General features: G+C 35.8%; 1 protein-coding gene across 2 annotated transcripts in view; it reads right to left on the bottom strand.

Annotated features, from left to right (window-relative positions):
• LOC137616259 (uncharacterized) overlaps positions 1–10,626 on the bottom strand; it is a 20,358-nt gene extending 9,732 nt beyond the window's left edge. For both annotated transcript variants that reach the window (XM_068345879.1, XM_068345880.1), the window contains exons 1-3: positions 10,476–10,626; positions 6,378–6,501; positions 4,960–5,019 (exon numbers count right to left, since the gene is read on the bottom strand). In XM_068345879.1, the coding sequence (XP_068201980.1) occupies positions 4,960–5,019; positions 6,378–6,501; positions 10,476–10,493 (202 nt within the window). In that variant the 5' untranslated portion in view covers positions 10,494–10,626. The remainder of the gene's footprint in view (positions 1–4,959; positions 5,020–6,377; positions 6,502–10,475) is intronic.
• Between the last annotated feature and the right edge of the window lie 2,143 nt (positions 10,627–12,769).

The raw sequence follows: 12,769 nt of genomic DNA on the forward strand, positions 1-12,769 counted from the left end.
TCAATTGGAAGTTTCTCGTTGCTGACGTCACAATGCCAATCCTCGGTGCGGATTTCCTCTCTCATTTCCACCTTCTGGTCGATGTCGCCCACCGACGATTGGTCAACGCAGACTCGTACTTGTCGACACCTCTTCAACCCGCCCCCTCTAACCTCGCTCTCCACATCAGCGCACCCACGGATGCCTACGCCCACCTCCTCACGTCGTACCCGGAAGTTTTCCGTCCAGAACTTCGCCAAAAGCCCACGGTTCCTGCAAAGCACGGTATTTATCACCATATCAAGATGACGGGACCCCCAGTCTTCGCAAAATTCAGACGTCTGGCACCGGAATGATTGGCAGCCGCCAAACAGACGTTCGCCGAAATGGAGAAAATGGGCCTTTGCCAAAAGGCCTCCAGCCCATGGTCGTCACCCTTACACATCGTTCTGAAGAAAGACGGCTCCCTCCGTCCGTGCGGGGATTACAGGCGCCTGAACATGCAAACAGAACCGGATCACTACCCCCTCCCAAACATTGCCGATGTAACCTCCTACCTGCACAAAGCAAAGGTTTTCTCTACGCTCGACCTCCTGAAGGGGTATTATCAGGTGCCTATGAACCCAGAAGACATCCCCAAGACCGCCATCACCAATCCATTTGGCACATACACCTTCAATTACTCCTGTTTTGGCCTTCGTAATGCTGGGGCAACGTTTCAACGTCTCATGGATGGCATCTTAGGGGACCTCCCTTTCTGTGTATGTTATGTGGACGACATACTTGCGTTCTCCTCCTCAAAAGAGGAATACCTCCGTCACCTGCGCATCGTGCTCGACCGCCTGCAACAAAACGGCCTTGTAGTCTGGTACGACAAGTGTACCTTTGGCGCCAACGAAGTGTCGTTCTTAGGGCACCGTATCACTCCTGAAGGAGTCCATCCCCTCCCTGAGAAGGTAGCAGCCGTTCAGAATTTCCCCACGCCCTCGACCGTCAAAGCTCTGCAGGAATTCTTGGGCATGATCAACTATTATCACCGTTTTCTGCCAGCCATTGCCGCCACTCTTGCTCCCCTCTACGCCTCCCTCAAGGGAAAGCCAAAGGACTTGAAGTGGGGTCCCCTTCAAGAAGCGGCCTTCTGCAATGCAAAGAAGGCCCTATCAACTGTTGCGGCTCTCACTTTTCCTATCCCACACGCCCCTCTCCTTCTCTCCACCGATGCCAGCGACGTCGCTATTGGTGCAGTACTCAAGCAGGTGGTCAAAGGCTCGCCCCACCCTTTGGCCTTCTTCAGCAGAAAACTGTCCAAGGCAGAATCAGGTTATTCTACCTTCGATCGAGAATTGCTGGCGGTGCACTTTGCTGTCCGTCACTTTCGCCATTTCTTAGAAGGTACGCCCTTCGTCGTTCGCACAGACCACATGCCTCTGGTGCACGCCTTCACTTGACAGTCTGACGCCTGGTCCGCCCGTCAACGCCGACATCTCTCCGCCGTGGCTGAATACAATTGCACCCTCCAATACGTCCCTGGGAAAATGAATCCCGTTGCCGATGCCCTGTCAAGAAACACGTTGGCTGCCGTTCAACTGGGATTGGATTACAACGCCCTGGCTGAAGCCCAACGACAGGATCCAGAGTATCAAGCTTGTAGGACATCCTGCACGTCCCTCCGTTGGGAGGATTTTCCCCTCGAAAACTCCAACACCACCACCCTCTGTGATGTCAGTACTGGTAGACCGCGACCTTGGATTCCTGCTCCCATGCGCCGACAGGTGTTTGATTTCATCCACGGCCTTTCACATCCCTCGTGCCGTTCTACTGCACAGCTGCTTAAGGCAAAGTTCATTTGGCACGGCATTTCTAAGGATGCTAAGGATTGGGTCCCTGCCTGTACTTCTTGCCAAACTTCCAAAGTACATCGACACACGGATTCAGGAGTGGGCACCTTTTCTCAACCTCAGCGTCGTTTCGCACACATTAACGTCGACGTTGTAGGCCCCCTACCCATATCACAAGGACATCGTTACCTGTTTACCGTCATCGACCACTCCACTCGTTGGCCTGAAGCCATTCCCATGGAAATTGCAACGTCCGCCTCATGTACATCCGCCTTACTCTCTGGATGGATTTCAAGATTCGGTATCCCTGAGCATATTACTTCTGACAGGGGAACCACTTTCACTTCTCAATTATGGACGTCATTAGTGAATCTCCTGGGCATCACCCTACATCAGACAACGGCCTACAACCCCGCTGCCAATGGAATGGTTGAACGTTTTCATCGCACCCTCAAAGCAGCTTTGATGTCCCGCTGCAAGGATTGCAACTGGTTTACTCAGCTTCCCTGGGTCCTCCTTGGACTAAGGACCACTCCTAAAGACGCCCTCGACGTCTCGGCAGCCGAAATGGTGTATGGCGACTCGTTGGTCGTCCCTGCCGAGTTTTTTCCTTCAACCTCCTCCGACGATCTCCAGCGCATACGTCACGTCGTGGGAAAATTTACTCCGTGCCGCCAGACTTACAAGCCCCCAGCAAAGCATCACATACCAACGGACTTGCACTCTGCAACGCACGTCTTCCTGCGCAACGACACCAGCAAGCCAACGTTAACGCCCCCTTACACAGGCCCTTTCCTTGTGATCCGACGCAGTCCGAAAGCATTCCTCCTAAACATTCGGGGCAAAGAAGACTGGGTCTCCATTGATCGTCTAAAACCTGCTTATCTTCTGCCAGATGACCCGCCTACAGTTCGCCTCTCTAGATCAGGGCGCCCTATTTAACATGTACAGTATGTCATTTTTAGGGGGGGAGCCATGTACCAACCGTGTGTCATACAATTGTACATAATTCCTATTGTATATATTATGCTTGTATCTGCGCTCTTCCCTCGCACTAAAAAGAACCTGAATGATCATGTCTCCGGTTTTCCTCTGAACTTTGTCTGTCTCTCGAACATGCCATGTCCTGTTGCCTTGCCGTTTTGTATATAAAGGAGAGTGGTCTATAATAATATAACTCAGTCGTTTCCAATCTGCCTTTGAGTTCACATCCTCTCTCGGCCCGTCACAATATATATATATATATATATATATATATATATATATATATATATATATATATATATATATATATATATATATATATATATATATATATATATATATATATATATATATATATATATATATATATATATCAAAACGAGAAATTATGATATTAACGTAAAGAAATATTGATAATATAGGAAACACAACAAATATTCATAATAAAAAGAAGTGGAAATCATGAATATATTGGGCAAACAAATCGAAATAGGGACTTAATCAGTAAAGACCGTGAATAGCCCATAAATAACCAGCTCCATTTGCTACAATGTCTATTCAATTAAAAAATAATCTTATTTTATTCGGACGTCTCTTTGCTTTACATTTCAATTTTAGGATCTTTTCGGTTTCACTGCGGCAAAAACTATGAAACCAAAATACACTTTTCTAATGCAGTTTTTTATGCTCTTTCCGAAAATGTAATCATTTTTTTCGAGAAGTGAAATGTAAAAAAGTTATGGGTATTTAAATGTGTTTATTCCCTATGTATTTGTTAAGAACACAAAATTTAGAATTTTTTTTTTTTTTTTTAAAGTTATGGCTATTTAAAGGAGTTAGGTTAGGTTAGGTTAGACGTTAGGTTAGGTTAGGCTTGGTTAGGTTAGATGTTAGGTTATGTTAGGGCCTTTTCAGTTTCACTACGGCGAAAACTATGAAACCAAAATACACTTTTCGAATGCCGTTTTTTATGCTCTTTCCGAAAATGAAATTCTTATTTTCGAGAAATGAAAAATAAAAAGGTTATGGCCAGTTAAAGATGGTTATTTCCTATGCATTTGTTGAGAAACTGTGTATTAGTCATGACGCGGTTGTGGACTACAACAACTATCTAAGAGAGGCAAGTTAACCTAACCTAACCTAACCTAACTTAACCTAACGTATAACCTAACCTAGCCTAACCTAACCTAATGTCTAATCTAACCTAACCTAACCTAACCTAACGTCTAACCTAACCTAGCCTAACTCCTTTAAATAGCCATAACTTTAAAAGAAAAAAAAACGTGTTTTTAAAGATTTCGAACCTAACCTAACGTCTAATCTAACCTAACCTAACTCCTTTAAATAGCCATAACTTTAAAAGAAAAAAAAACGTGTTTTTAAAGATTTCGAACCTAACCTAACGTCTAATCTAACCTAACCTAACTCCTTTAAATAGCCATAACTTAAAAAAAAAAAATAATAATTTTTTGTTCTTAACAAATACATAGGGAATAAACACATTTAACGAGCCATAACCTTTTTATTTTCCATTTCTCGTTAAAAATATTACATTTTCGGAAAGAGCACAAAAAACTGCATTAAAAAAGTATATTTTGGTTTCATAATTATGCGGCAGTCAAACCGAAAAGGCCCTAACTTAACCTACCGTCTACCCTAACCTAACCTTACACCTTTAAATACCCATAACTTTATAAAAAAAGAAAAAAAAATTAAATTTTATGTTCTTAACAAATACATAAGGAATAAACACATTTAAATAACCATAACTTTTTTATTTTCCATTTCTCGAAAAAAAATAATTACATTTTCGGAAAGAGCATAAAAAACTGCATTAAAAAAGTGCATTTTGGTTTCATAATTTTTGCGGCAGTCAAACCGAAAAGGCCCTAACTTAACCTAACGTCTACCCTAACCTAACCTTACACCTTTAAATACCCATAACTTTATAAAAAAAAAAAAATTAAATTTTATGTTCTTAACAAATACATAAGGAATGAACACATTTAAATAACCATAACTTTTTTATTTTCAATTTCTCGAAAAAAAAATAATTACATTTTCGGAAAGAGTATAAAAAACTGCATTAAAAAGGTGTATTTTGGTTTCATAATTTTTGCGGCAGTCAAACCGAAAAGGCCCCAATTTTGTTACTTACTGCTCTCGGCTTGTCCAGGAGATCTTTTCCCTCGGCTGTTTCCCATCACATCAACCACAGCTGCAGGTCAAAAGGGGGGAGAGGGAGATTTAATTATAGTTATGATCTCAATGTTGCTATTTATTAGAACATTGTTGATGATAATTATCATTATCATTATTATTATCATTATTATTTTCATTATCCTTATCATTATTATTTTTACTATTTATCATTTATTATTATTATTATTATTATTATTATTATTATTATTATTATTATTATTATTATTATTATTATTATTATTATTATCGTTATTGTTATTATCAACATTATCATTCTAGAAAGACTACCATTCTTTTAATCGATCCTTTCATAAAAATCTTTTTTATAGTGATATAAATTAAATAATTGTACTTCCTTACATTTTTTTTTTTTTTTTTTTTTTTTTTTTTTTTTTTTTTTTTTTTTTTGTATTTTCACCATCTCAGCACTTTTTATGTATAAATAAGAATAGAGATTTTCTTTTGAGCATGCTGTATAAAACATTACGTTATCTTATCATGTGCGTTATTCTTATTCGTATATAACCATAAGTTTATGCTTGGACAAATTAATGATGATTTTTGAATAGGCTAACATATCAAGGGAAGTTATTTTGATTTACAAATTCTTCATATACAACAATTAAGTTTATGGTCGGCCAAATTAATGATGATTTTTGGATAGGCTAACATTATATCAAGGGAAGTTATTTTGATTTACAAATTCTTCATATATAACAATATGTTTATGCTCGGCCAAATTAATGACAATTTTTTGATAGGCTAACATTATATCAAAGGAAGTTATTTTGATTTACAAATTCTTCATATATAACAATATGTTTATGCTCGGCCAAATTAATGATGATTTTTGGATAGGCTAACATTATATCAAGGGAAGTTATTTTGATTTACAAATTCTTCATATATAACAATATGTTTATGCTCGAACAAATTAATGATGATTTTTGGATAGGCTAACATTATATCAAGGGAAGTTATTTTGATTTACAAATTCTTCATATATAACAATATGTTTATGCTCGGCCAAATTAATGATGATTTTTGGATAGGCTAACATTATATCAAGGGAAGTTATTTTGATTTACAAATTCTTAATATATAACAATTTCTTCATGCTCGGATAAATTAATGATGATTTTTTAATATGCTCACATTATATCAAGGAAAGTTATTTTGATTTACAAATTCTTCACATATAACAATATGTTTAAGCTTGGACAAATTAATGTTGATTTTTAAATATGCTCACATTATATCAAGGAATGTTATTTATTTTACAAACCCTTCAAATTCATAACTATATAAACACTATTCTCACTTCAAAATAAATTGATAAAATAAAATAAAAAAAAAAAAAAAAGTTTGACATACTCAGTTGGTCGTGGATTGCATCCATGTATGCTCCAGCAGGTCGGACTTCCACAACGAGTTCAGAGTTTGTTTCCAAGACCAGGCTGAGTCCCAGAATCGCCATCAGTGCGAAGGAAATGGTGTGCTGGGGAGAAACATTGAAAGTAGTCTTTCTGTGTCAACCGAATTCCAGGAGAAAAGTCTTGTGTGTAGTTGAACAATCATTAACTATACTCAATTTTTTTTTTTTTTTTTCTGAGAAAAGTCTTGTGTGTAGTTGAACAATAATTAACTATACTAATTTTTTTTTTTTTTTTTTTTTTTTTGAGAAAAAGTCCTCTGTGTTGTTGAACAGTCATTAACTATACTCAATTATTTTTTGAGTCGCATTTGCACTGACTCGCAGCGGTGCCCTTTTAGCTCGGAAACGTTTCATGATCGCTGATTGGTTAGATTTATCATGTCCAACCAATCAGCGATCAGGAAACATTTCCGAGCTAAAAGGGCACGGCTGCAAGTCGTTGCAAGTGTGCCTCGCTAAAAAAAATGACTATAGTGAAATCTTTTATAGGTAACTTCATTTGGAAAACATTACCATGCTGTTAAAAATTGACATTATAAAACCGGCAAATGTCTGGCAACTTTTATTCCAAGATTTTTACCGTTTTAAAAACGGATCTATTGACGTAAAGGAGAGATATTACGGCCACCAACCCGTAAATGATAATAATAAAGTATGGTGAAATTACGGTCGCCTGTATTTTACTGAAATGCGGATGAGAACATTATATATTTAGGGCAAATTTCCGATTAAAATTACGGTTTTTTAACAGTGTACCGGTGAAAAGTTTTAAGACTAATAAACTATGAGTGAAATGAAGAGCAAAAAATTTTATATCGTAGGATAGTTGAATCGTCAGTTCTAACTGCTCTCAGGAATTGAGAGTTTCACTATTATTATTATTATTATTATTATTATTATTATTATTATTATTATTATTATTATTATTATTACTTGCTAAGCTACAGCCCTAGTTGGAAAAGCAGGATGCTATAAGCCCAGGGGCTCCAACAGGGAAAATAGCTCAGTGAGGAAAGGGAACAAGGAAAAATAAAATATTTCAAGAATAGCAATAATATCAAAATAAATATCACTTTATAAACTATAAAAAACTTTAACAAAACAAGAGGAAGAGGAAGAGAACTAAGATATAAGTTAGAACAGTATGCCCGAACTTCAAGCAAGAAAACTCTAACCCAAGACAGCGGAAGACCATGGTACAGAGACTATGGCACTACCCAAGATTAGAGAACGATGGTTTGATTTTGGAGTCTCCTTCTCCTAGAAGAGCTGCTTACCATAGCTAAAGAGTCTCTTCTACCCTTACAAAGAGGAAAGTGGCCACTGAACAATTACAGTGCAGTTGGAAGAATTGTTTGGTAATCTCAGTGTTGTCAGGTGTACGAGGACAGAGGAAAATATGTAAAGAATAGGCCAGACTATTCGGTGTGTGCCGTTCTTGGGAGCTTGAAAATTGGGGCTGGGATAAAGTAACTGCTGGAGATAAGGTATGCTGATCAAAACAATTGGGTAGCGTAAGTTCTAGAATAAACTAACATAGGTATTTACATAATCTTATTTAATGCTGTTTACCTGTTAATTACTTTATCAAGAAGAACAATAAGTAAAGAAAATAAGTGCACCTGGTTTGTGAATTTTGTATAAAATTGTAATAATTAGAGTATAAGTAGCACGAATTAATATTTAGATTGCAAGTGAAAACAGACAGTTTTCAGTATTTTCTTGTAGATTACGAGGGATATAATTGTATTAACCTGATTCTCGTAAATCATAAATATTTTGTTATTAGGTATCTTAATTCTGAAGCTATACTAAGTCATCGATATCAATGATTAATATATGCTAAATAAAATTTCATAAATGTAAGCAAGAACCATATATTTTAACACTATTTATTATTTCAACCAGAGATTAGGATTAATGACAAGTTAGAGGTATACAAAATTACGATTACTGAATTAACTGTGATTAATATGAAATATATATATATATATATATATATATATATATATATATATATATATATATATATATATATATATATATATATATATATATATATATTTATATATATACATATATTTATATATATACATATATATATATATATATATATATATATATATATATATATATATATATATATATATATATATATACATATGTATATATATAAATATACATATATATAAGTACTATTTAAGTGGAAAAAATGACAAAACTAAAAAACAAACAGAAAATCTATGAAAGAGATCATTCTACTCAAATTTTATAGCAAAGGCCTAGAAAAAAATGATGGTCCATCCCATCTTTTTTTTATGTTTTTGAGCTCAAACGTAACCTCTGCTGTTGATTATACTGTATTATGTGAATTGCATTATCTTAAAGAAGATTGAAACGAATTTTTTTTTAAATATTTCCCGGGGCAAATGGTAAAAGTAAGCATTCAGAACCCAGGTTTATTGAAATAAATCTGTAACCCAACCTTTCTACCATAGAAAAAGTTTAATTTCGTAACAATCATGAAGGTAAATCATTTAGACAATCAAGAAAATATAGTTAGTCCAAACTATTAAATGTATGAAGAGGGAAAATCAGATTAGTACGTATCAATGTCTATGGATATATAATTTTTCATAGGACTGATCATAATACTTCTATTTCGCCTGATTGTTTTTCTTGTAATACGAGCATTAACCTTATCATATATCAGATCGTGTTATCTTTTTATTATGATTTAGAATTTGCTATATTTTCGCTAAAGGAAATCAATCTCCCTTGATTGTTTTTAAAGAAATTATCTAATTCGATATGCAACACTCTTTACAAAGTCTGTTAAGATCGAGAAAATAATGTAAGTACATAGCTTATTCACGTCACATATTTCACTTAGAAAAATTTAACCTTCTTATATGAGATAATTTGATAAAACAATAAAAAACATGAAATCGAAAAATAAAGTTAGAAATTGAACGTGGTTAGTAATGATTGAAACTAAAATTTTCGATACAATCAGAATCTAGAAATTATTGTTGTTGTTGTCTTCTTATCATACCGAGATACTATGTTCACAGTGTAGACGGCCATTGCAAGTGTGAAGTGATCCTTTTTCTAGAAACAAGCCCGTCACTTATTGAAAAAATCAATCTAGTTTGAAGAAATCTTATGAAAAGAAAACAACCTTTCAGTGAACACAAGCCCCACTTCCCTCGCTTGTTTTGGTGTCAGCGTATTGCTAAACATCAATCAAATATATTTATTATTATTATTATTATTATTATTATTATTACTTGCAAAGCTACAACCCTAGTAGGAAAAGCAGGATGCTATAAGCCCAGGGGCTCCAACAGGGAAATTAGCCCATTTAGGAAAGGAAATAAGGAAAAATGAAATATTTTAAGGACAGTAACAACATTGAAATATGAATTTAAACTATAAAACTTTAACAAAACACGAGGATAACAAAACACGAGGAAGAAAAACAAGATAGAACAGTATGCCCGAGTGCACCCTCAAGCAAGAGAACTCTAACCCAAGACAGTGGAAGCCCATGGTACAGAGGCTATGGCACTACCCAAGACTAGAGAACAATGGTTGGATTTTGAAGTGTCCTTCTCCTAGAAGAACCGCCTACCATAGCTACAGAATCTCTTCTACCCTTACCAAGAGGCAAGTGGCCACTGAACAATTACATTGCAGTAGTAAACCCCTTGGGTGAAGAAGAAGTGTTTGGTAACCTCAGTGTTGTTAGATGCATGAGGACAGAGAAGAATCTGTAAAGAATAGGCCAGACTATTCGGTGTATGGGTAGGCAAAAGAAAAATGAACCGTAACTAGAGAGAAGGATCCAATGTAGTTCTGCCTGGCCAGTCAAAGAACCTCATAACACTCTAGCGGTTGTATCTCAACGGCTGGTTGGTGACCTGGCCAACCTACTACCTTTAGCGAACATATTGCAAATCCTATTTTATAATAAAAAGATAACAAGATCTGGCCAAGAAAAGAATGCCCCCTTTCACAAAATACTTATGTCTTACCTTATGAAGAGAAGCCATTATTCACGGTGACCTACTTAATCTTGATCGCCAGTTCCCGAGAGCGTCGAGTCGTGTTTGCATTCGCCTCGAGTGCATGCATAATATTTATTGACTCTTGAATATGAACGAATTGGCAACCTCCTCCTCCTCCCGTTGACAGCGGAATCACGAGCGATTTAGCACAACATCCAATTAAAATTGATGATGTTTACCCTAAAGGGACGAGCAATCATTTATTTCCATAAAAAATCGTAGCATTTCCATAAAGGAGAACAAACAGGATGTAATAACAGATGTTTTCTGCTTTGGAATGTTCCATCTGATACTGGCAGAAGCAACAATGACGGTTTCCTAAACAATTAAATGTGCGCTGTGATTTCTCTTATGATGAAATATGCTGTATCGAAGATGGAAGATACTTAGTAGTATGTAGTATGTCTTCATATAAGTTCTTGAATGTGACGATTGTTGTAGGAAATTAAAAATGGAGAAATTAATAATCTGAAATCAGATCGAAACGCATAGTTCGACCACACACGCGTATGATATACGTTGAAATACAAATGTATTCTATTAATCTCTCATCTTAATCTTTACTTCGTAACCTATGATAATATAGTAAGAGCTGATAGATATTCCTATTTGTAAACTCCTTTATCTTAATGTGGGAAAACCCTAATTTAGTAAGCTGATTTCTCCCTTTACAAAACTAACCTTGTTACTTCAACATGATTTTCTTTTATATAATATCTCAAAAATAAATTCTGTATCTTTAAATACAATGCAGTAGATTAGTTCATAACTTTTTTGTTTTCATTATATATAGTTTTTAAATCATATATATACATATTGTGAAGTACTGTGAAGGTATTGTTTTTGTAAATTAACTGTTATTGATTGAAGTCATTTTTTGTCATCATTCATAAATTACGTATAAACTATATGACCTCAACACGTGACTAAACTACTGTATATGATTTATTGACCACTCTTAGTCTCCGACATCAGCTAAGAATGAATCTAGGTAAATATATTAAATCAAATCTCATGTTTTTACCATCTATTTTCTAGGTTTCCCTTACCTAAATAGTTTTTATCACGCCAACATTTAACTCGGCTGTCCATTTTAGTAAATCTTTCAGTTTTTCATTAGTCTACTCAGTTTCTTATCACTTGCAAGTACTATTCCAGCATTATATGCAAGTACCAACCATTACACAATGCATTTAAGACCCCTTTTCTTGTCTCATAACCATACATATGTAGCTCTTCTTTGTTTGACTCTTCTCATTTCAATATCGGTGGAGCTATTAGACATCAAACAGCTTAAGACACACATGTAGCGCTTCTTTGCTTGGCTCATCTCATTTCAATATCGGTGAAACTATTAGACATAAAACAGCTTAAGGCACATATGTAACCCTTCTTTGCTTGGCTCATCTCATTTCAATATCGGTGAAACTATTAGACATAAAATAGCTTAAGGCACATATGTAACCCTTCTTTGCTTGGCTCATCTCATTTCAATATCGGTGAAACTATTAGACATAAAACAGCTTAAGGCACATATGTAGCCCTTCTTTGCTTGGCTCATCTCATTTCAATATCGGTGAAACTATTAGACATAAAACAGCTTAAGGCACATATGTAGCTCTTCTTTGCTTGGCTCATCTCATTTCAATATCGGTGAAACTATTAGACATAAAACAGCTTAAGGCACATATGTAACCCTTCTTTGCTTGGCTCATCTCATTTCAATATCGGTGAAACTATCAGACATAAAACAGCTTAAGGCACATATGTAGCTCTTCTTTGCTTGGCTCATCTCATTTCAATATCGGTGAAACTATTAGACATAAAACAGCTTAAGCCACATATGTAGCCCTTCTTTGTTTGGCTCATCTCATTTCAATATCGGTGAAACTATTAGACATAAAACAGCTTAAGGCACATATGTAACCCTTCTTTACTTGGCTCATCTCATTTCAATATCGGTGAAACTAATAGACATCAAACAGCTTAAGGCACATATGTAGCCCTTCTTTGCTTGGCTTATCTCATTTCAATATCGGTGAAACTATTAGACATCAAATAGCTTAAGGCATATATGTAGCTCTTCTTTGCTTGGCTCTTCTCATTTCAATATCGGTGAAACTATTAGACATCAAACAGCTTAAGGCACACATGTAGCTCTTCTTTGCTTGGCTCTTCTCATTTCAATATCGGTGAAACTATTAGACATCAAACAGTTTAAGGCACATATGTAGCTCTTCTTTGCTTGGCTCATCTCAATA

Source organism: Palaemon carinicauda, chromosome 22 (assembly GCF_036898095.1).
Source record: "Palaemon carinicauda isolate YSFRI2023 chromosome 22, ASM3689809v2, whole genome shotgun sequence".
In the NCBI taxonomy this organism is placed as follows: Eukaryota; Metazoa; Arthropoda; class Malacostraca; order Decapoda; family Palaemonidae; genus Palaemon; species Palaemon carinicauda.